At 39.1% G+C, this 24436-nt stretch overlaps 1 protein-coding gene across 1 annotated transcript in view; it reads left to right on the top strand.

Moving 5' to 3' along the window:
- Positions 1-1550: 1550 nt before the first annotated feature.
- Positions 1551-24436, top strand: part of CHSY3 (chondroitin sulfate synthase 3) — a gene marked incomplete at both ends in the record, with an annotated part of 282593 nt that continues 259707 nt past the window's right edge. Inside the window, 2 exons of the mRNA XM_080804812.1 lie at positions 1551-2358; positions 4928-5211. Of these exons, the coding sequence (XP_080660938.1) occupies positions 1551-2358; positions 4928-5211 (1092 nt within the window). The remainder of the gene's footprint in view (positions 2359-4927; positions 5212-24436) is intronic.

Raw genomic sequence — 24436 nt, 5'->3', positions numbered from 1 at the left:
ACAATTAAACTTTCTTTGAGATTCTGTCGCTGAAGATCCTTTCCCCTAATTGGACACGTAAAACACGTCCTGTTATTGCCTTAGAAAATAAAACAGTTTATAGACAAGAATAAACATAGTTTCTATTTTGTTTTCTGATTAAGTTCACTTATGGGGGTAAGAATTTTCTTAAATTGGATCTGCCGGGTATTGGCTTTATAACTTGTTCACATTTCTCCATCATTTGCCAGTCCTACCGAATCAGTCTTCACCAAGACTGAAAATAGTTCATGATGCTCACTTCTAGACAACAAACCAGTAGAAGAGCAGAGGCAGGGACCATCAGGAAGCCCCACACTTCTCAACTCAACAGGTGGGGAACATGGGATTTTTATGTTCTTTGGGGACTGAGTCCCCACTCACCGTGTTCTGTCAGAGGAAGTATTTCCAGGGCCTCTGAGATTTTCTTAGAAGACACCGAGTGACTTTGGTGCTTCTTCGTACGCCTGGAGAGGGGCGGTGAAGGATGCAGGTGGGACCGGGAAGTTAGAAAGGTTGGGAGGTGGGGCGCTAGGATGGGACAAATGGTTTCCCGAGCCCTGAGCGGGACACCGAGCAGAGAGCCGAGGCACGAAATAGCAGCGGTGAGAGAAACGCCAAGAGCACCGCAAACGCGAAGAGCGGAGCGCGCACGGACCTGGGCGGGGCAGAATGGGGAAGGGTCACGCCGGGACGTAACCCGCTGTGGGCTGGGGGAGGCGAGCGGGGCGGGAGCTGCGGGCGCCTGCCGGGGGCTCAGGGACCCGAGCTCCGCCGATGAGGTCAGTGGAGCCGACGCGCCGGGAGGAGGGCAGTGGAGCCCCCGGACGCGGGTGTTGCGAGGCCGGCAGAGGGGCGGGACGGGACGGGAAATGGGACGGAGAGCTCGGGCCGTGGGAGGAGGGACGAGGGGGCGTCGGCGCTGGAAGCCGGAGGCGGCCCGACCGGGATCGTTTCCTTCCGGAGAGGAGGCCGGCTCTGGACCGAGGCGCGGACGAGGGGCGTCCAAGGGCGGGTGACGGGGAAATAGCGCGGCTCGCGCTTCTCCGGGGCTGGTCGCGGGGCTGCTTGTGGCTCCTCCTCGGGGCCAGTCCCGAGCCGGGCGGCGGGGGGAGCGGGAGGCGGAGAGCGAGGGCGGGGGCTCGGGAAGGAGGGAGGAGGGAGGGACCAGGCGCGCCAGTGACAGGGTGGCAGCCTAGGAGCGGACGCGTTGCCGCCGCTGCCGCTCCACCTCCTCCTCCTGCAGCTCCTCTCGCTGCTGCTGCCGCCACCGCCGCCGCCGGGAGAAGTTTCACTCCCGACCCTCGCTCGGAGCCGGGACCCAGAGCAGAGCGGGGAGCGAGGCCGGCAGCAGCAACCCGCAGTCGGCCAGGCGCCCGGAGCGCTCCGACCCTGAGCCGGCGTCCGCGCCTCGGCGGCGGGCAGCGGCCCGGGTTGGGGGCGCTGAGGCGGAGGAGGGGCGGGTGTGAGCCGAGAGACCCGCGCGCAGCGCCACAGCCGCTCAGCTAGCGTCCGCGCCGGGGGCAGTCGCGATGGCCGTGCGCTCCCGCCGCCCGTGGATGAGCGTGGCTCTGGGGCTGGTGCTGGGCTTCACCGCCGCGTCCTGGCTCATCGCCCCTAGAGTGGCCGAGCTGAGCGAGAGGAAGAGACGCGGCTCCAGCCTCTGCTCCTACTACGGCCGCTCGGCCGCTGGCCCCGGCGCTGGCGCGCAGCAGCCGCTCCCCCAACCTCAGCCCCGGCCGCGGCTGGAGCAGTCGCCGCCTCCCGTGCGCCAGGAGCTCCAGGGGCCGCCCCTGGCGGAGGCAGCGCCGGGGGTAACCAGTTTTCGGAGCAGCCCCTGGCAACAGCCACCCCCGCTGCAGCAGCGGCGGCGAGGACGCGAGCCCGAAGGCGCAACGGGGCTGCCAGGCGCCCCCGTGGCGGAAGGGGAGCCGGAGGAGGAGGACGGGGGCGCGGCTGGACAGCGGAGAAGCGGCAGTCCGGGGAGTAGCCACAACGGCAGCGGGGACGGGGGCGCCGCTGCCCCGAGCTCCCGACCCCGGGATTTCCTGTACGTGGGAGTGATGACCGCGCAGAAGTACCTGGGCAGCCGCGCGCTAGCGGCGCAGCGGACCTGGGCGCGCTTCATCCCCGGCCGCGTGGAGTTTTTTTCCAGTCAGCAGTCCCCTAACGCCGGTATGAGCCAGCCCCCGCCACCCCTGCCTGTCATCGCGCTACCGGGGGTGGACGACTCTTACCCTCCCCAGAAAAAGTCCTTCATGATGATCAAGTACATGCACGACCACTACCTGGACAAGTATGAGTGGTTCATGCGCGCCGACGACGACGTCTACATCAAAGGTGACCTCCCAGCGCCGGCGGTCCCGCCTGCCCGCCCCTTCTCTTCCCCATCCCCTTTCTCTGCAGCCAGCCCTAATCCCTGCCCGGCCCCTCTCTGCTTCTCTGCCAGCACGTGCTCAGGGCTCCTGCAGCCCCCAACCCGCGGTGCCCACCCTCAGCATCCGCCCACCCTTCCCAGTGCGCTCCCCCTCTTCTCCTGCGGTCTGGACCCTCCTCACACCTGACTGGCTTTATTCGCCTCCTTCACTCTTGCTGTTCTCGTTTCCGCCCAGAGCTTGCCCCTACTCTTTACTGTGTGGGAGCGGTGAGGAAGGGGACTTGAGGCTTAACCGAGGGCTAATTCTACTCGGTCCTGCTCTGAAAGCCCTGGGTGATAGTAGTTTCCCACAGCTATCCAGAGGGGCGTGTCCTCAGTGAAGGAAGGGAAGACCGAGGAAACGGGCGAGAGCCAGTCTGGAGCTGGGTGTTCTAGATTTATTCCACAACGCTTTTGTTGCAATTGGATCTAACGCAGTTTCGAAACTGGTGAGATTAAGGAAATATTTTCGTTGTTTCGGACCGTTCCCTGTGGACTACCCACCACGCACTGGGAGTCCTTGAGCACCCCCACACCGCTCCAGCGCTCACCTCCTTCCAGCCACTACAGTGCAGCACCAGGTCGGCTCTTAACACAACAACGGCCCCCCCTCCCCGCCACACCTCTGTAAAACCCGGAGGGCATGAGTGTATTTTTAGGAATTGGTGGTGGAGAGGGGACAACGCAGGTGAATTATCCAGACCCCAGGAGCTCCGAGCTGTAGACACTAGCGTGGATCCTTTCCAATCTGTTTTGGTGGCTGCGGCGATAAGCAAAGGCTGGAAGTCCTTCCCCAAACCACGCGCAGCCACAGCAGGAGAAAACTTTTGTCAGTTTTAAAAGAGGCGCGGTCCTTCACCGTGGGTGTGGGTGGTTCTGGCCAAAGATTTCTAAACTCAGCAGAGAGAAGTTCCTGAGAGAGGGAGTAAATCTTTCCAGTCCCGCCCGTTGCGGAGATGGAGATGGATTGGTCAAAAGGGGGCAACTCTTCCTAGTGTTTACCACTGTCCTTGGAACCTCATTGCTTTCTCCTGATCCAGGTGGTCTTTCACTTGATTCAAGGGAAAACAAACAAGATCTGTCCCATTTTGGCTCAGGGAGTGAGTGTAGGGTAATAACTAGAGATTTCTTGGGGTTAGGATGGGAAGAGTGAAATAATTCCATTGATAATTCGATACAAAAATAAACGATTGCATATTTGTTGGATACTGTGTGTTACAGATTTAAGATGTATTGATATCAGTACCTGTAAGTGATAGTTCCCTTATCTTATAGTTCCCTTGTCTTCTGTGTCTCATTAAAATCACAAAGGTTTCCTAGAAGAAGTTTGCCACACTTCGCAGAGAATTTTTTAAATACATTAGTAGCATCTATTTCTGTCGTTTGTCTTAATGCTTTGAAAGATTGTCCTTCAGAACATTGAAGTGCCATAATCTTTCCATTCCTATTAAGAATGTAATGCATTTTGTATTAAGAACTCAATAATAGCCAGTCAAAACTCATTGAGATCCGGGGGGCAAGGCATGGGATCAAGATAAATGACTGCAGGTGCCGTGCTCATCAAAAAACGATAGTAAAGATGCTGACTGGGAATATAAAGAAGGTGACTACCTCATTGTATTACTTTGTAGAGTGTCTAATGTATTCAAACTGTTCTAGCTATAGAATTTTACTTTTATTTTTTTAAGACTTTTTATTTATTTATTTATTTGACAGATAGAGATGACAAGTAGGCAGAGAGAGAGAGAGAGAGAGGAGGAAGCAGGTTCCCTGCTGAGCAGAGAGCCGGATGTGGGGCTGGATCCAGGACCCTGGGATCATGACCAGAGCTGAAGGCAGAGGCTTTAACCCACTGAGCCACCCAAGTGCCCCTATAGAATTTTACTTTTAAATAGGTTTCCTTGATGAACTTAACATGCTATCAGGAAACCAATTACTTAATTTTTAACAAATTTTTTTTTCTGAAAAGGTACTTTCCAATATTGAATTCCAAGATGACTTTAATATCCTCTCTTTCTCTCTCAACTTTTGGGTTGTATATGACTATTTAGTTTAGTAATGTGAAGTTTATTAAGGACAAAACACCACTAAATCAATTAACAGTAAAAATGTTTATTGAGTATCAACAGTCTGCTGATCAATACTAAATATAATTTATTATTTTCTGTAGTATTATCATTACTTCAAACACGCTAATAAATTTGTCATTATTCTTATCTCAACTTTTACAAAAAAAGTGATGATTGTTAGACTTATGAAGTCTTTTCAGTGATCTTGACTAGAAGATTGATAACATTTTATTATGATTTAATTAGTAACTGAAAATTAGTAGTTTTTAAATAATAGACTATTCAAAGAGGTTTTTCTTCCTTTCAGTTGTGTTATGACTTTGGGGAGGAGTTTGCACATAATGTTGGAAGGTCTTTCCCTTACTCTGTATGTTCTAAATAATTGTGAAATTAGGAGGAGTGACTGTTGCCTTTCTCTTTGTAGGTGATAAGTTAGAAGAGTTTCTTCGATCACTGAATAGCAGTAAGCCTCTCTACCTGGGTCAGACGGGCCTGGGGAATATTGAAGAACTTGGAAAATTGGGGCTGGAGCCTGGAGAGAACTTCTGTATGGGAGGACCTGGCATGATCTTCAGTCGAGAGGTTCTCAGAAGGATGGTGCCACATATTGGTGAATGCCTCAGAGAAATGTACACAACTCATGAGGACGTCGAGGTAGGAAGATGTGTTCGGCGCTTTGGTGGGACTCAGTGCGTCTGGTCTTACGAGGTAAGACAGTCTGTGATGAAAATGTTCAGGTATTACAGGTGTGTGCCAGTTTATAGCCTGGGGCAGTGGTTTTGTTTATTCTCTCAGCATCCTTTTATTCACTTGAAAATGATAGAAGCAGCCAGGTATGGACACCAGGGTGATTGTGGGAGATAACTTTCTTCACAGAGCTGTGGACTGTTGGAGGGTTTTTTTTTTTTTTTTTTTTTTTTTGTTTTTTTGTTTTTTTAGCATGCCCATAGCTTTAAGCAGCAGCCTGTATATACAGTCACGTCTCTGGCAGATGCTATTTGCTTTATTGGTGTTTATATACATGCTATCCATTCGCTGTTTCTAACAAGAGGGCTAACTGTATTTTCTTGGGTTGTTGCTTTTAGCATTTGATACTTGGTTGGTTGTTACTGTTGTTGTTTTGGTTAGGTATATAATCGCTTCTCTCTGTTTCCAAATAGTTAAAATCTAAAGTTCCTGGGAAGAATGTCGTGTGGAAATTTAACATGTTATTTTTTTAAAGCATAGGAAAATTTAACTCATAATCTATCATTTATGATAGATTTATTTACAAACTTAAAAGGAACTAGTTACCTGGGAAAACAGAAGTAGTTATGAAGATGTTAAGTAACTGTTTAATATTATGACTGATGGCTTAAAATTGGTCTCTCTCTGCTCTTACTTGATTTCCTGAACAGCAGCCATTACTTACATAATCTGAGTTACATATATTTTTTTGTGATAGTTTCATGAAACACTCAGGCATTTTTTTTTCTTCAGAAATTTGTTTTGAAATGAGAGACAAAATTTTATTTAAAAAAATTTTCCTAAAAGGTAATTTTAGTAAAAAATGGATTTAACGTTTAAATAGTGTGTTGCACTTTTTTAAGTTTGGTTTTCAAGGGTTTAGGGTTTGATACACTTCAGCTATCCAATGCACAGATTTGTAAATTATAACTTAACTCTTTTACTTTTCAAATTTTTCATGTCTCCTGGTACAGAAGAAACATGAAAATATGCTCCTTGTAAAGTCATGATACCTCAAGATTACATAGTCATAATCATTTTTTTGGAAGTGCAGCCTCACTTTACTTAATTTTGCTTTATTTTTTGTACTTTGTAGTATTTTAACTTTGGGGAATATTCTTCCATGTATTACCGAAAGTAAAAATTATCTGTAATCGTTTATTTGGAATATGTACTATGGATTTAAAATTATTGTATACCTCATTCCTTTTGATAATAAAATAGTAATTCATCTTTTGTTAAACTATGACGATCCTATAGAGTAAAAATTTACGCAAAATAGTTGTAGTTAAAAAGAAGTATTTTAGATTAAATTAACAAAGATTTTTGTTTTTCTATTTAATATAAAACTAACTGAAAGGCAAAAAATAGTACAGAAAACACAGTAGGTTGATTTTGTTTATACGAAGATATTATTTTGGAGACACTGGCTCTGTGTGGGTAAGTAAACAAAATTAACCATATTTTAAAATGAAGATGGAAATTTCTTATGTTTTATTGGGTACTTTATTGCCTTAACATCATACAGAAAGTTTTAAAAAACTTTTGTGTCAATCCTTCTCTTCAAGTTTTCATTGATTCTGCTGTGAAAGTACAGTCTTCACTTAGCTGTGTACTCATTTATGTTCCAAGAGAGTAAATATGCTCAGTAACCTACATGCAGAGGAATTGATTTAATTATTTTTACTATAGGCATTTGTGCTGAATAATGTTGAAGGGGAATTCTCGTAGATGTGCAGTCTGTGTAAATACAAGTGAAATCTTAGATCTTACCATAAACTGATGTAAAAGAACAGACAAACCAAGGTATTCCAAATCTTACAAGATGGAACTTCATGATCACAATATTTTCATTAACTTTTCAAAAAACATTTGACTTTAGACTCATACTAGGACATCACTGACTTCACAGTCCGTATGAAGAAAATCATTTCTACCTTTTTCCCTAATAATAGAACTATTTTCTGAAGTTGTGCTGTTTACTTTCTTTTGCTAAACAATTGTATATAATTTACTTTGTTTTGGAAGTTCAGTTTTTAAGGAGTATTTAAACAGTATTTATTTTAGAGGAGGCACTTGGTAATACAAAGTCTCAGTCTTATTTAAAGGAATGATGGAAAATTTCATTAGCAAGAGACATATTAAACAGCATCTTTTAATAAATTCAATAAAGATAAATATGCGATAAAGTTATAATTTAAGCATTTTAATATTAAGATGTTGTTCTCTGTTTTATGAGATAACTTGTTAGGTCAGTTGGATCACAGCCAAACTAGGATTCTCCAGTTTGGATTTTAAGTTAGTTTAAATGATGTCCATTCTATACTACTGTTCATATTGTATGGAAAAAGGTAATCTATTCTACTGTACATTGGTGTCCTGAGTAAAGGTCAGAGATTTTATATCTGGTCATACAGCAAGCTATGAAATTGATCCTTAACCTTGTTTTCATACTTCTTTTAAAAGAACTATCTGTGATGGAATTATCTTAAAATCTTGAATTTCCTTTATCTATACCTTTCATGGATTTCAGGATTCTCTTTGGCTTTTCCTCCTAATAAAAATTCTAGCAGAGTTAAACTCATTGTCCACGATTTTTGAGTTTGAATATATGAAACATTCATGATGGAAAGTTATCTTTTAAATATGATGAACAGACTTGCACATCTTTCAGGAAGAGAATTGGACAAATATATTAAACTGTATAGACTAGGTAGCTCTTCTTTATTATAAATTATGTTTTATATAAAACCTAGGAATCTTCTAGAATTCTTTACTGCTCAATGAAAGTGTACTTTGTATATACAATTAAGCATAATTGGGAAAGAGAGAGGGTAAACTTAAACTGGGTTTGAGTTCTGTTGTCTTTTGTAAATTACTTCTTTGAGCCTTGTTTAATCCAGCTGAAATTGGAGATTATAACTGTGTCTACCACATACTTTTTGGAGAAGATTAAGTGAAATGGTGAAATAATCTATGTAAAGTCCTTAATATAGTGTTTGGCACAGAATATATTGTCAACAGGTATTAGCTAATATTGTCATGATTGTCTCTGAATAGATCTTGTAATGTGTTGTATATAACACGGATTCATCCATATTTTACTTCATTTAGTAGCTATTAGTAGTGAGTGGTTTATATCAAAAGAAGCAAACTAAAAATAAGCTGAGTTCTTTTCAGGTAAAGAATCCAAGTTTAAGGTTTTTTGGCAAAGAATGAGCAACCAATATGTTTGGGTATTGTAGAAATATGGGAAATCCAATGTCAGTAGAACTTATAAAATATGGAATCTGCATGTTTAAATGATCCATTACAAATATTTGCTTCAGTCTTTGAACATCTTATTAATAGTTTATCTTACGGACCTAGTGTAAAAAAATTATTTAACAAGTATTTATCCAATACACATATTTAAGGAATCCTAAACAGATCAGACTCTATTAAAAAAATGACTGCATGGATTTCTGGATCAGTTGGCAGAAAAATAGCCCCTTTTTCTGAGTTTCTCTGGAATTTTTAGTAGGAAAGGAGGTTAGTAATAGCTCATCCTTCAATCATCTTGTATGAATACCCAGGAACTTGTCTCTCAGGTAACTGGAACCTCTTTCTAATGTTGCTCACTGTTTCGGGAAATAATGGATAGCTTTACTTTCTTCCAGGGTAAGGTCCTGGTGGTCTGGGACAATATGCCTTGCCTGTGAGTTTTTTGCTTTGTTTCTCTCTCTGTCATCTCCTCCCCTTGTACTTTACTCCTTCTATATTTAATGATATATAAAATAAATTACAAGTACATTTTGATGGGCACCGCTTTTTATCGAGTTCTCGGTAAATTAACGTGCTTATGACAGGCCAGTCCCAGGAAGTCACAGGATGTGTACCCAGATCATACTTAGCACCCAGGAATCGCTTGATGTCTTCTAAGTTAAGAGACCTTTGGTTGCTGCTGAGCCTCAGATGGACTGGTTCTCTGTGTGCCTGAGACCATGGGACAGTCAGAATTAGGATACTCCCTTCGCTACTTGGATGTAGAAACATCTAGATTCTAAGGACGTAGGCAGATGTTAATAGTCAACACGCTTGATGGGTTGCTTTTGTACTCATTTATACCTCAAATTGTATAAGTGAAGATTACTAACTGAAGCATGTTCGTGAAAAATCTATTTTATTCACTGTGTGAGTGTGAGAATTTATTGGCATCTCCTGACTTTTTTGGTAGAGCTCTGTCTTGGCTACTGTTTTCCTAGTTATCTGAGCTACAATCTGGCAGCTTGGGAGGCTGCATATGGCTCTTAAACATTTTGGCTCATAGAGTGTTTTAAAGTTTTCTGTTTTTGTTTTTTGTTGCCTTTAGCCGAGGCCAGCAGTCTTCAGTCCCCTTCATGTCCTCTTTCAAACACCAAGCTCTCCTCATATGTTTAATGTACCTGTCTGGCCCAGTATACGTAAGCATCCTGAAATTTTGAGCCAGATAACCCACACTTTGAAACTTTTATTAAAGTATTCTCTAGAAAATGAACTAATTTTCTAGCGAGAATGAAATGTGTATTTTAAATACTGTAATTTACAGAATTATTTTTTTTAAACTTGGCTGTTAGAATTGTATAACACAGAATATAGTTATACTTTCTTTGTTGTAGGTATGTTTTCAGTAACTAGAAAATCCTCATGGGTAAAAAAAAAAAAAGAAAGTTTAAACAGTTCACTTTCAGCATGTGTCTTAGCAGATTTGTAAGTTCTCTTTCTTTGCTTTTTGTTTTAGTACCATCTTTTATATTCAAGCATTAAAGTAGTTTTAATTTCAATGATTCTTTTTCTCCCTGTGAGGGAGTTTTACATTTCATTGTCTGAGACTCATCTTTAGAATAGTGTGTATTTATCTTCTTAATGTTTATAGTTAAATGGAGCCAGAGAATATATGTATATATCTTTATTTCCTTCAATTAAATGTTGTTTCAAATAAAACATAGCTCTATATTGATAAAAAATATTTCTCAATGGGCTTAAAAAGCCATTTCTTAAGACTAAACAGATTTTTTATTAGATTCCTTAAAGAGTTAATTTCAAGGCAGAATGCCTTATGTTTAATCTTGGCCCCCTAAAGGCTATAAACACCCTAGAAAATTCCATCATTTTACAAAAGGATATGTTCTGAAAGTGTTTCTTTGGGCTTGTAATACCAGAGAGCTCTACCATAAAAATCTTAAGTACATATAACTTCTTCATAACATAACCATTAAGGTTAAAATATCTGTGCCATTCTTAAAGGGCCATTGCACATCCTTCTTAGTATTGTGCTATTACTTAAGGACTTTACTCTTCTGTAATGCTAATTTTGCTCCATCATGAACGTGGTTTATGCCCCTAAAGTATATTAATTATGTATGGAAAAGCATAAGGGGGATTTTGATCTAAAATTCAGTCTTTCAAACTTCTTTTCTCGCTTCTTATTCAGTCACAGTTTAGTTTCTAACTAAAAGCAGTAGCTTCTCACACCTACTCTTGCCGCCCCCATTCCGCTTGTCACACGAAATCATCATGCATTGATTTTAGGCAGTTTCTCTTCCGCCACATTGTTTTCTTCCTTGTACAAAATGAAATTTCATTCCAAGTTGGAGAAGAAACATGGTTCGGTTTTTCATATTTTGTAGTCTTAGCTAGTTGATTTTTTGTTGTTAACTGAGACCTTATCACCTGAATGGTGACGACATATGCTTTACAAGAAGATGATTCCAACAAGTTGTGAAAAATATTAAGTTAAGAAGATGCCCCCACACAGTTTGAAATCAGTTCTATGATGGCATATAAATGCTATTTCAGTTTAAAAACTTTTAATATTCTTTCTCCTTAATTGATCACAAGTATACTAACTTCCTGAAGAAATTCCAAGTCAGTTTTTTCCTTCTACTTGCTTTGCCTTGGTCTCCAAAAACCTATGTTTTGAGAAACATTTACTTTAATCCTTTTTCTACCCAGTGAATTAGGGCTCATTGTACAAAGAAATGTGTTCGGTCATGTAACTAATACGACATTTTACTTGATTATAGCATGTTTCTTGTTTTGCACAAAGGTGTACATTTTAACGATGGGGTATTTGAGCTAACACAAACTTCAGTAAAATAAAGAAAAATCAGTGTCTTCAGGCATCTGAGTCATTATTTGATATTAGTAAGCAATAAGAAAATCTCAATAAGCTGAACAGCTGGGGGTTTGCAATTCCTCAGAGTTCTAACCTTCTGTTCATTTACTATCCTATTAAACAACTCTCTAGTTAAGGCTAAACTGTGTATAAATTATTTTGAGTTATGACATTTATTTAAGATCACCCTGTCTTGAAAAAGTGTTGGACATTTATAGTACAATAAATATGTTATAAATTTCCAGATTAACTAGATCACAAGAGTACTAAAAAATCAGCATGCATTGTTTTGGAGCTAATGAATGAAAAAGTGGATTTCTTAATTCCCTGAGATTCTAAAATCTTTACTCACCGTTCATAATTTTGAAAGCTACGTCCCTCATTCTTTACTGTTGGTGGCATCTGAAATTTTCATGATCTCTTTCAGTTTTATTCATTATTTTCAGATCTATTTATTTCTAGAGTACCAGTACCTTTTTAAAATTTTAAAAATATATACATGTTAATAAAACTAATATACAATAAAATTAAAATGTTAAGAAGTAATGGAAAAAGAAAAATGTAGAAGAAAAAGAAAAATAATCTTAAAAAATATATGTTGGGCTCCCTGTTTTGCTAGCATTAAAGAGAACACTGACCTACCTGGATCCTGACACCTGAAAGAAATCTTTCCCATAGAACAGAGAGGGGCTCTGAGGGATCGCAAAATTCAGCACCAGTTCTCTGAGTATAATGGCATGGTTTGCTTCCCTGTTCCTTATGAATCCCCTCAATGTGAACCACGAATGCAACACAGAATGGCAGTTCTGCACAAGGAGTTCTTCTTGGAGACACTGCTGTTATGTTTACGTGCACCATTGTTTGGTGACTTACTTGACTTTATTTTAAAATTTAGAATAGCTTTCAGAGAGCCCTGCATGGGTATTACTTCTAAGATGTTTTATATATGGTTGGCCAACAGGGAGTTTGAGTTATACATGTTCTCTGGTGGGAATGCAGAGTGCCTCCGTTATGTCATTGGTGAAGGATAGATACATGATTGTGTTTTGCTAATCTTGAGGATGATAGAGACATCAGCTCCAAATGGAGAAATCAAACCAGATCTGAGACCTAATGGCCATCCCACCTGAGGAACACAGAGTCAGGCCCAAGAGAATTCCCAACAACTTGGCCTAGAATTAGCAGTAAGGTTCTGTAGCTCTTGAGTTGATTATTAGAAATGTCTGTTTTCATTAATTTAATAATTTATCATGTGATCATTATATAAATTATTTAAATATAATTATTAAATTTTTACATGAATATGGATTAGTTTTAAGGTAAAACTGGCATGCACAAATTAAAATATTGAAATATCAACATTTTAACAAAAAATATATCTTAATATAATGTTCTATTATATGGAAATACGTTTTATATTTCATGCCTTTTGTAGAGCACAGGTCAGTTGGATTTTGTTTTTTAATGAAATCTGGAGCTAGAATACTCGGCTTCAAATCCCAGCTCTGCCACTCGCTAGCTGTAAGGCCCTGGACAGTAATTTAACTTCCCTGTGCCTTTCGATCAATTTATGATAATCGCAGTACCACCTCATAGAACAGTTGTGAAGATTCAATGACTCAATATATATAACAGCACTCAAAATAATGCCTGGTAGTGTTAAGTATTCTGCAGCTGTTAGCTATTTTCATAGAAGCTGAATGGTATAAAATAGTGCCAACTTTACAGAGCCATTGTGAGGCACAAAAAGGTCAATGTATTAGAAGCCCTTAGAATAATGCTTGACACGTAGTAAGTCCTGTATAACTCTTAACTAATACTAATGTTTTCCAGTTTACAATGTTCATATTCTTTTTTCCTTCATGGGAAAGAGATAACGTTGATTGGAAAGGCTTTATTGCAATTGCTTTTTGAAAGATGGGCTTTGCTGTAACAGGGAACGTGCTGATTCAGTACTTCCTGAGCCTGACTGCTACATAGTTGAATCCCCTGGGGGACTTGGAAAAAAATCTGATGCTGGAACCCATCCCTGACCCATTATATCAGTATCTCTTAGAGGTGAGTCTTGCCGCATGGGTAATGTTTAAAACTCCCTAGGTGATTATAATGTTCTGTAGGGTTTAGACCTCTGTATTAACTTTTTTATTACTTTTTTTGCATACAAATATCCAGTCTATTCTTTATTCCTTAAAAATACCTTTTGTTTTGTTTTACTTTCGGGGGACTTCATAGGAGAGTAAACAGCACTCTGCCTATCTTTCTATGTTTATTATTCATTTGTTCCAAAAAGTTAGTGAGTAGATTTTAAGACAAATTGAAAGCCATCCCTCAGAAGTCTGCGTTTTCTTATGGTCTGGTTTTCATGGTTCGTGTGTTACTCTTTCTATAAAAGAAAAATTAAACATCAATTTTAAAACATTCTTAGAAGAAAAGTACTTTTTAACCTATGCAAGGCTTGAGTTTTGATAGCTGTTTTTATGTAATATGTTTGAGTAATATATGGTAATAGAGTTCTTAAAATTGTAGGTGAAATGTTTTCAGTGACTTGATTGCTTTAATATCTGACTGTTGAATTGGAGCTCAAAAGGAAAAACAGATATCAATATATCTGTTTGATTGCAGAAACAATAACTTATTTAAAAGTTTACATGGATAAATTTATTTTAACCAGTCATTTCCAACAAATATTTCCATGTCCATGCTATGGTCGACTCTTGTAATGGAGGAAAAAGGCAGGATACCCAGGAGTGTAAGGGAAGATGTCCCTAAGGAAAACAGGAAATGTGGTGCTTCTTCCAAACTGGAAGTTATGCACAGGTATATTGCCAGGTAAGTCAGGATGCGTGGGAAGGCAAAGGTGGAAGAAGATCATGGTGGCAAAGAGTGCTTTTGCTTCCAGCATAGTTGGAGTAAGAGAAATGAGGCTCATAAGCTATTGGCAGAACTCAGGAAAGGCCTTGTGCAGCATCCTCAGAGGGTTAGGATTATACCTTGTTGATCACCGATTCTTGGAATCACCTGGGGAGATGTCACTGGTTTAGATACTAGAGTCGTGATGAAGCCTTTGCACAGTATTGTTCAAAAATTTTTCTGGGCGATTCTAATGAGTAGTCAGAGTGGAAAACCAGTTCCATAAATAATGAGTAGCCTGGAAGAGTTTTTTCATTGGTGAACACTGTGATTGAATGATGCAATTAGTGGTTATTGCATGGAAGGATGGAGTGGTGGCTTTTGTCCCTAAAGATAGTGACAAAACACAGGATGAGTCTTGATGAAAGAGTCATAGTGGAAGGAGAGGTAAGGAGATGGCCTTGAGAGCTAGGGAGGAGAGAAAATTAATACAAGTAGATGCATGATTACATATAGGGGTGGAATGGTAGAGAGTTTAAGGTAACTGCTTGGTTTTGGATGCAGATGATAGTACTATTCCTAGAGATAGAATAGAGGAAGAAGGCTAAATGTGGGTATTGGTGTGTTTCAGGCATGCGCAAAGGGTGAGAAAGATTAAGTTCTCTTTTGGATACATTGGGTTTTGTTCATCATTCATTGATTCAACAAATACTTACTGAACAACTAATATTCCTGGCACTTTTCTAGTGGAAAAAAAAATGGACAAAAGTCCTTGCCTTGTTTTCTGGGGGAGAAAGACAGTAAATCAGCAAGGAAGATCTAAAGAATATAGGATGGTGAATGTGTGATTTTAAATAGGGTGGTTAGGTGAGACTTACTGAGAAGATGATAAGTGAACCATGCTGATATCTGAGGGAGAAGCTTTCCAGTCAGAAGCAGTTGGTGGGCAAGTCAAGAACTCGCCAGAAGGCAAAAGAGAAGGTAGAGTTGAATTAGGGGTCAGGGGAGTAATAAAATGTAAGATCAGAGAGGAAAAGTGGTAAGAGATGGGGGCAGACAGCATATTGGGCTTTGTGGTCCTTTGTAAGGACTTCCTAATAGAAAAGTGAGGCCCATAAAGCTCTTGCTCTCCCAAATGAGGCAGGCAGGGGTGTAGCTCCATTGTAAGTATTATCAGACTACTTGATATTAAAAAATATATATATTTATTTATTTGAGAGAGATCATGAGTGGGAGGGGCAGAGGGAGAGGAAGAGAGAATCTTACACTAATCTTGCACTGAGCACATAGCCCTACACTGGGCTTGATCTCAGGACACTGAGATCACAACCTGAGCTGAAACCAAGAGTAAGAGACTCAACCAGCAGTGCCACCCAGGTGCCCGAATGAATTTGTTTTAAGCAAGCTTCATTCATGGATGGAACAGTTACTGTTTAAAATATAAAAAGAAAAATGATACCATAGCCATAGGATTAAAAAGTTGGTTTAACACAATGAGATACCACCTCACACCAGTCAGAATGGCTAAAATTAACAAGTTGGGAAATGACAGATGCTGGCGAGGATGCGGAGAAAGGGGAACCCTCCTACGCTGTTGGTGGGAATGCAAGCTGGTGCAACCACTCTGGAAAACAGCATGGAGGTTCCTCAAAAAGTTGAAAATAGAGCTACCCTACAACCCAGCAACTGCACTACTGGGTATTTACCCTAAGGATACAAATGTAGTGATCCGAAGGGGCACGTGCACCCGAATGTTTATAGCCGCAATGTCCACAATAGCCAAACCATGGAAAGAACCTAGATGTCCATCAACATATGAATGGATAAAGAAGAGGTGGTATCTATATACAATGGAATACTATGCAGCCATCAAAAGAAATGAAATCTTGCCATTTGTGACAACGTGGATGAAACTAGAGGGTATTATGCTTAGCGAAATAAGTCAATCGGAGAAAGACAACTATGATCTCCCTGATATGAGGAAGTGGAGATGCAACGTGGGGGATTTGGGGGGTAGGAAAAGGTTAAAGGAAACAAGATGGGATCGGGAGGGAGATAAGCCATAAGAGACTCTTAATGTCACAAAACAAACTGAGGGTGGCCACAGGGAGGGGGGTAGGGAGAGGGTGGTGTGGTTATGGACATTGGAGAGGGTATGTACTATGGTGAGTGCTGTGAAGTGTGTAAACCTGGTGATTCACAGACCTGTATCCCTGGGGCTAATAATACACTATGTGTTTATAAAAAAATTTTAAAAATTACCAAAAAAAGTTGGTTTAGAATGTAATTTATTAAGATTTTAATAATTTATTTTTTAATTATTTAAAATGTAAACTTTATGATTGCAACCAGTAATATTATAGAATGGTTCAAAAACAAAGCATAAGGGACGCCTGGGTGGCTCAGTTGGTTGAGCAGCTGCCTTCGGCTCAGGTCATGATCCCAGCGTCATGGGATCGAGTCCCACATCGGGCTCCTTGCTCCGCAGGGAGCCTGCTTCTCCCTCTGCCTCTGCCTACCACTCTGTCTGCCTGTGCTCGCTCGCTCTCTCTCTAACAAATAAATAAATTAAAAAAAAAAAAAAAAAAAAAAAAAAAAAAAAAAAAAAAAAAAAAAAACAAAGCATAAGATAGATATTGTTAAAAATCTTTCGATTTCTGTCTTCCTCCTGCCTGGAGAGTCCTTCCTCCTACCAGCTGTCCACTCTTTTTTCCAGAGTTTCTTATGCATGTCAGACTGTGCATGTACAGTCTGACAGTTATTCCCTAACTCCTCAGTTTGCGTTTTCCACAAGAGGTGGCATATGATACACTTTGCTGTGAATGCTGATTTTTTCAGTGAAGAATATTTCTTAGAGTTGCTCTTACATTACCTCATTCTCATAATCTCATTCTCAAAAAAAATCCTCATTCTTTTTAATTTTTTTAAGAGAGAGGGGAGGAAGGAGATTGAACTATTTTTAAAATTGATTAAATATCATACAATATAGAATTAAATTACAAAGTTTCTATCTGATATGGCTTTTGCTTAGCGTTCAAATCCCTTAAGATGCAGGTCTTCCTTGTGAAACTAGAGTTTCAGATTTATGAACATACAGTCTTTTTTGTATCTTAATTGAATTTTAGGTGCTTCTGCCAGAGGTAGACTTAGAGTAATAGCAGAATAGCCTTCGATGAATTACATAGCATATAAATCCATTATCCTCGATAACCTACCCATATAATTGCTTTTATTAAGAGTCCTGTGTTTCCTATATGGTTGTTCAAAATTCTGCTTTTCTCATACTTAAATTTTCTCTTCTTTTGGTTTCCCATTTCAATTAAATAACCTTAAAGACTTAGGAAATTGTGGTCAGTCACATGGCAAGAATGTCTGCTGACTTTGGAAAGCCTATGGAAAGGCCCACTGTAATCACGTAAACTTTGTTAATCAGCATTTGCTTTTTTGACAGTATATTTTATGGTAGTGTTTGTGAATGTTTACTTTTAGTGATCGTAAGTGTGTAACTGATGATTACTCTTGCTCTTATACACATTTGTTATAATAAGATTTATATATTCACTCCAGTAAATTCTGCATATAGATCATCTAATACTTGATTAATTTTAAAAATAATTTGAAAATTCAAATTGATTTGAAGAGCATTTCCAGTACACCGTAAGTTAGTTTTTTGAAATTGAAGCAATATAATGAATGATAATGTATTAATTGAAACATAAAATACATACATAATTATAAAATAATTATGACACTTTTATAATAGAGTAAATTACTTGAAGCACACCTTATAAGTGTAAGTGTTTTCATCAGGTCCTATAAGGCCCTAATTTAGATACATTTTAATTTTTAGTCCTTTTTTCTAGAAAATCAACCTATTTCAAAAATGATACCTTAGCTAACAAGTACAGCCACATCAGCCTAATGTTATTGATACATTGTGAATTTTGATTACACTTTTCTTATAAAACTTAATTTCTGTTTTAAGAGAAAAAAATGCATCATTTTATTTCAATTTTGACACTTTTAACACAAGGCCACATTATTTTGAGTTCCTAAATGCCAGAACCAGCCTGGATAACACCCTCAAACTATCCAAAGCTTGTAAAACTTAAATCTCTTCTGGATTAGACCAAAAAGTTCCATTTCTCCAAGTACATCATTCAAAGAATTGCCTAAAACAGTGATAATGAGTGAAATTGATTTTATCAACTTTGACAGATAGTTGCAAAACGTGTCTGGAAATAATGCGAAGCAGATCTGTTCCATTGTTTTCTAGGTTTTATTTTATAGCAGTTGTTAGTTGTATAAAGTATGTAAGTAATGATGCTGATAATTACTGATTATGTAAAACATTTTGTTTTTATTTATTTATTTATTTTAAGATTTTATCCATCTATTTGACAGAAAGAGATCACAAGTAGGCAGAGAGAGAAGGGGAAGCAGGCTCCCCACTGAACAGAGAGCCCAATGTGGGGCTGGATCCCAGGACCCTGAGACCATGACCCGAGCCGAAGGCAGAGGCTAAACCCACTGAGCCACCCAGGTGCCCCCAAAACATTTTGTTTTTATTTTTTAAAGAACCACTGCTTTCACCTTATTCTTTGTCCAAGTGATTTGTGACTGAAAACACTATGTGAAAAAAATATTTTTAGGAATTTGAGTGGTGAATCCCTTTTTTGGTTTTCCATTTCTTCATGCTGGTGTTAAATTTCATTTTACAGGTAAGCCTGGGTGGCTCAGTCATTAAGCATCTTCCTTCGGTTCAGGTCATGATCCCTGGGTCCTGGGATCTCACCCTGCACCAGGCTCCCAGTTCAGCAGGCTCCCAGTTCAGCTTCTCCCTCTCCCATTCCCCCTGTTTGTATTCTCTCTCTTGCTGTCTGTCTCTCTCTCTCTTTCTGTCAAATAAATAAATAAAATCTTTTAAAAAACTTTTCATTTTACATGCATAACTCTTTGGGACATCTAGTTTTCCAGCCAGTTTCTACAGCTCTTAGGTAGGTTGAATAAAGAGTGATGTTAGCGGTATATGATTCTCATGACCAGGGAATATACATTGATTAGTCACAGATTTTGGAATGATGGAGTATTGTGAAATACTTTTTTTGTTAGTACATTTGCTGTACTTTTTTTTCTTTTCTTTTTTTTAGAGTAGAATTAATGTGGTGTGGACATATTAATCTAGATCTGGATCTAATAGATTTTCTTCTATTTAAAAAATTGGTGGATAATGCTGACATCATTTTGTAGAGCTGTTTTGATCAGATAGTTTTGTTTTTGTTTTTTTTAGGTTTTTTTTTTCTTTACAAGTTTTTATTTAAATTCCAGTTAGTTAACATACAGCGTATTATTAGTTTCAGGTGTAGGATTTAGTGATTCATCACTTACATACAATACCCAGTGCTCATCACAATGCCCTCCTTCATATCATCACCTATTTAGCCCAACCAACTCCCTCCCCTCCCCTCCGGTAACCCATAGCTTGTTCCCTGTAGTTAAGAGTCCATTTCTTGGTTTTCCTCTCTTTTCTCCCCAACATTCATTTTGGTTTTTAAATTCCACATATGAGTGAAATTATATGCTATTTGTTTTTCTCTCACTGACTTTATTTTGCATAGCATAATACTTTCTAGCTCTGTCCACGTCATTGCAAATGGCAAGATTTTTATTCTTTTTATGGCTGAGTAATATTCCAGTGTGTGTGTGTGCGCGCGTGTGCTCACGTGCATGTGTGCACACCACATCTTCTTTATCCCTTTATCAGTTGATGGGCATTTGGGCCGTTTCCATAAATTGGGTAGTGTTAATAATGTTGCTTGGAGTGTGTATCCCTTTGAAATATTATTTTGTATCCTTTGGGTAAGTAGCTTAACTAAGTAGCTTAGTTGCTAGATCACAGGATAGTTGTATTTTTAACTTTTTGAGGAACCTTCATACTGTTCTCTAGAGTTGTTGCACCAGTTTGCATTCCCACCAATAGTGTAAGAGGATTCCCCTTTCTCTGCATCTTTGCCAACACTCGTTTCCCGTGTTGTTGATTTTAGCCCTTCTGACTGGTGTTAAGGTGATACCTTGTTTTAGTTTTGATTTGTATTTCTCTGATGATGAGTGATAGTGGGCCATCTTTTCATGTGTCTGTTGGCTTTCTGGATGTCTTCTTTGCAAAGGTATCTATCCATGTCTTATGCCCATGTTTTAACTGGATTATTTGTTTTTTAGGTACTGAGTTTTGTAAGTTCTTTCTATAGTTTGGATACTAATGCTTTATCAGATACGTCATTTGGAGATTTCTTCTCCCATTCCATAGGTTGTCTTTTAGTTTTGTTCATTGTTTCTTTCACTCTGCAGAAGCTTTTTATTTCGATGAAGTCCCAACATATTTTTGCTTTTGTTAGGAGAGACACCTAATAAAAGTTGCTACAGCTGATGTCAGCTGATATTTACTGCCTATGTTCTTCTCTAGGATTTTAATGGTTTCCTCTCACATTTAGGTCTTTTATCCATTTTGAATTTCCTTTTATGTGTGGTATGAAAGTGGTCCAGTTTCATTTCAGAAAATGTTTTAATATTTTTGAACCATAAAAAATTTTAAAGAGCCCAAGAGCAATTCAAATAATAAATAATAGAAGGTTAAATTAACGCAGATTTTACCATTTCTGTTCATTCCTGGTATTTCAAGTTAACTTCGGTATCATTTCCCTTCTGTCTGAAGAACTTCTTTTTTTACCAATTATTTTAGAGCAGGTCAACTGTCAAGGAATTCTATTCATCTTCCTTCTTCTGAGAATCTCTTTATTTCAACTTCACTCATGAGGGATATTGATATTTTTATTGGCTATGGAACTGTGGGTCTATGGTTTTTGTTTTCGTTTTTTCTCCCCCAGCACCTTAAAGATGTGATTCCACTTTCTTCTGGTCTCAACAGTGAGACTTACTTCTCTCCTTCTGATGATAAATCTGAAGTAATTTAAATGTATTACCTTATACTGGATTATTTGTGTTTTGGGTTTTGAGTTTCATAAGTGCTTTCTATATTTTGGATACTAACCCTTTATCAGGTATGTCATTTGTAAATATCTTTTCCCATTCCTTAGGCTGCCTTTTAGTTTAGTTTGTCTTTCTTTTTTCCTTTGCTGTGCAGAAGCTTTTCATCTTACTGATGTGCCAACAGATCACTTTTGCCTTTGTTTCCCTTGCCTCTGGCAACATGTCTAGTAAGAAATTGCTATAGCTGAGCTCAGAGAGGTTGCCGCCTGTATTCTCCTCTAGGATTTTGATGTTTCTGTCTCATGTTTAGGTCTTTCATCCATTTTGAATTTATCTTTGTGTATGATGTAAGAAAGTGGCCCCGTTTCACTCTTTTGCATGTTGCTATTCAGTTTTCCCAATACGATTGGTTGACAAGACTGTCTTTTTTCCATTGGGTATTCTTTCTTGCCTTGTCAAAGATTAGTTGACCATATACTTGTGTGCATTTCTGAGTTTTCTGTTCCTTTGATCTATGTGTCTGTTTTTGTGCCAGTCACATACTCTGTTGATGATTACAGCTTTGTCATATGGTTTGAAGTCCAGAATCATGATGCTTTTAGCTTTGCTTTCCTTTTTTCAGGATTGCTTTGGCTATTCATGGTCTTTTGTGCTTCCATACAAATTTTAGGATTGTTTGTTCTAGCTCTGTAAAAAATGCTAGTGGCATTTGATAGGGATTGCATTAAATGTATAGATTGTCTTGGGGAACAATATTTGTTCTTCCAATCCATGAGCATGGAATGTACTCCCATTTTTTTGTGTGTCCTCTTCAGTTTTCCACATAAGTGTTCTATAGTTTTTAAGACAGATCTTTTACCTCTGGTTAGGTTTATTCCTAGGTATCTTATGGTTTTGGGTACAATTGTTTATTACTGAAGCAAATTTAATTGAATCTCTGCATCATTTCGACAGTTAAAGTATATAGCCCATGGGAAAATGGAAGCCAAGGTAAGGATTTTGGGGTCATGTAAAAAGCAGTGTAGACAACTTAATCAAATGCTGATCTGTAGCTTAGTGTGGTTCTGTACATTTTACTTCATCTCATGAAGAACAAAGACTATGAGGGGAAATGTCTGAATCAGTCTAGTGTTTATTATATGATGAGAAACTACCCTAAACTTTTTAACCTGAGTACATAAAATAAAAATAATTGGTTTAAATTGACATATAGCTATTAAAATAACTACTGATCATTAGGTACATACCAAGCTTTGTACTGGGTGTTTTAACATATTTTCTGGGCTGTAAGGGGGATTATGTGAGTGAAACTGTCCTTTGCCTTAGGACGCAAGTGGGCAGCATGCTCAGAGTAGTTTAGTAACTTGTCCAAGTTCACACAGCTAGAGAGCTGTTTGAGTCTTGCTTCAAGCTCTGGTTTATTTGATTCCAAAGACCATATTCTTCTTGTAACATTACATTGACATTCTGCCCAAACACTCAATGAATGACATTTCATTTTTATTTTAAAACTATGTTGTCAGATTGGAATAGACAAGTTCAAGTGTATTCAGTATGGGGAAATTGGAAAGAAAAGAAGTAGGCTGCAAAGGTCAGACAGTAAAGACCCAGAATGGAGAACTGCTGTCATCAGTTTTAGCATCCCTTCCACATCTTTTCCTGCTAGAGATAAAGAGTTTCTTCATCTTTCTGGGAGAGGCCTATAAAGACTGAATGAAAAGAACCAAAAGTGTTAAAGTCCCTCTAGTCTGAAGACTGTGTGTTTACAGGAAAAATATCTAACAATAAAGTTTTCATTTTCTGTAGAAACAGAAAATTGTATATTTTACTCTACCTCAGAGCAAGAATAAAAATGCAGGCTGTCTGTTTTTATCTAACTTGTTTTTCTTTCAGCTGCTCTGTGTAGGACAAAGTACACATGGGCATATGTATCATGCTAGAATTTCACTTGGATATATTCTGAGTACTCATGATTTTATCTTAAAAATATTCTTTGTTCTGTTAATTATGTTAGAGTGAAGATTTTTCCTTTTCTTCTCAGAAATGCATACACATAGAGAGAACTTTCAGAAATAGTTCAATATTGTTTTTTTAAAAAACTAAAGCTTTGTAGAAACTCATAGCATTTGAGAGATTTTTAATACAACTGTTTGTAATTATTAGTTCCTAGGAGTGCCTTTTATATGGACTTATAATGTTAATAAATTCTTGTGAAAATTCCTGCGGATAAATGGGTTTATCACCATCTTCATTAGAATTGTCATAGTAAGCAGGCTTGTGTGGAGTGCCAGCCCTATGCTTAGCTCTTGATAGAATATGAAAAACAAAGATGGTGCTTTAATAGCTTTAGAATGGTACTGTTATTTCTAGAGTTTAAACAAAATGAAAAGTCGTCCAGTAGAAATATTAGAAGAGCAGCCTCTGTCTGAACAAATGTATTTCAAGCACTTAACCAATATAAGATCACACGTATTGTTCCAAGCATGTAAACTTCTCCCGAAGAAATGAGAGGTAGCTAGGAAAAGGGTAGATAAATGAGAATATAAGTAATAGGGAAGTAAGCATGGGATTGATGAATCTTCGTCCTCACTATAGTGGTTTCTTTTTTTCTTTTTTTAAAAATTATTTTTATTAACATATAATGTATTATTTGCTTCAGGGTACAAGTCTGTGAATCAACAGGCTTACACATTTCACAGCACTCACCACAGCATATACCCTCCCCAATGTCCATAACCCAACCACCCCCTCCCTAGTCCACCACCCCCCAGCAACCCTCAGTTTGTTTTGTGAGATTAAGAGTCTCTTATGGTTTGTCTCCCTCCTGATCCCACCTTGTTTCATTTTTTCTCACTATAGTGGTTTCAAAAGGAGCCATCACTGGGGGTATGAAATTTGGCAGGAAAGCTTCATGGAGTAGTTGATCTTAACTTTGAATAGTAGGTAGGTCAGTTTTCCAAGCATAGAGAAAAGATGAGCCAAGATGGTTCATGTCCCCTGAGAGCATGGTTGTTAGGACGGCTGATTCTCCTAGGTCAAAGCTGTAGAAGAGGGAGTCACAGCACCAGGAGAGGAGATGGGACATTCTACCATCATTGGGCTGACTGTCAGTGACTACCAAAGAGCCACACTGTTGGCAGAAAGCAGACCAAAGATACAGGCAAGAGATGACAGATGAACCCTTGGAAAGAATGAGTGAGAATCCTCTTTCACCACTGAGGTTTGAGGATCCTT

Source organism: Martes martes, assembly GCF_963455335.1.
Source record: "Martes martes genome assembly, chromosome: 5".
In the NCBI taxonomy this organism is placed as follows: domain Eukaryota; kingdom Metazoa; phylum Chordata; class Mammalia; order Carnivora; family Mustelidae; genus Martes; species Martes martes.
Note: the sequence above shows the minus strand (reverse complement) of the source record. Positions and strands in the feature narration are given on the sequence as shown.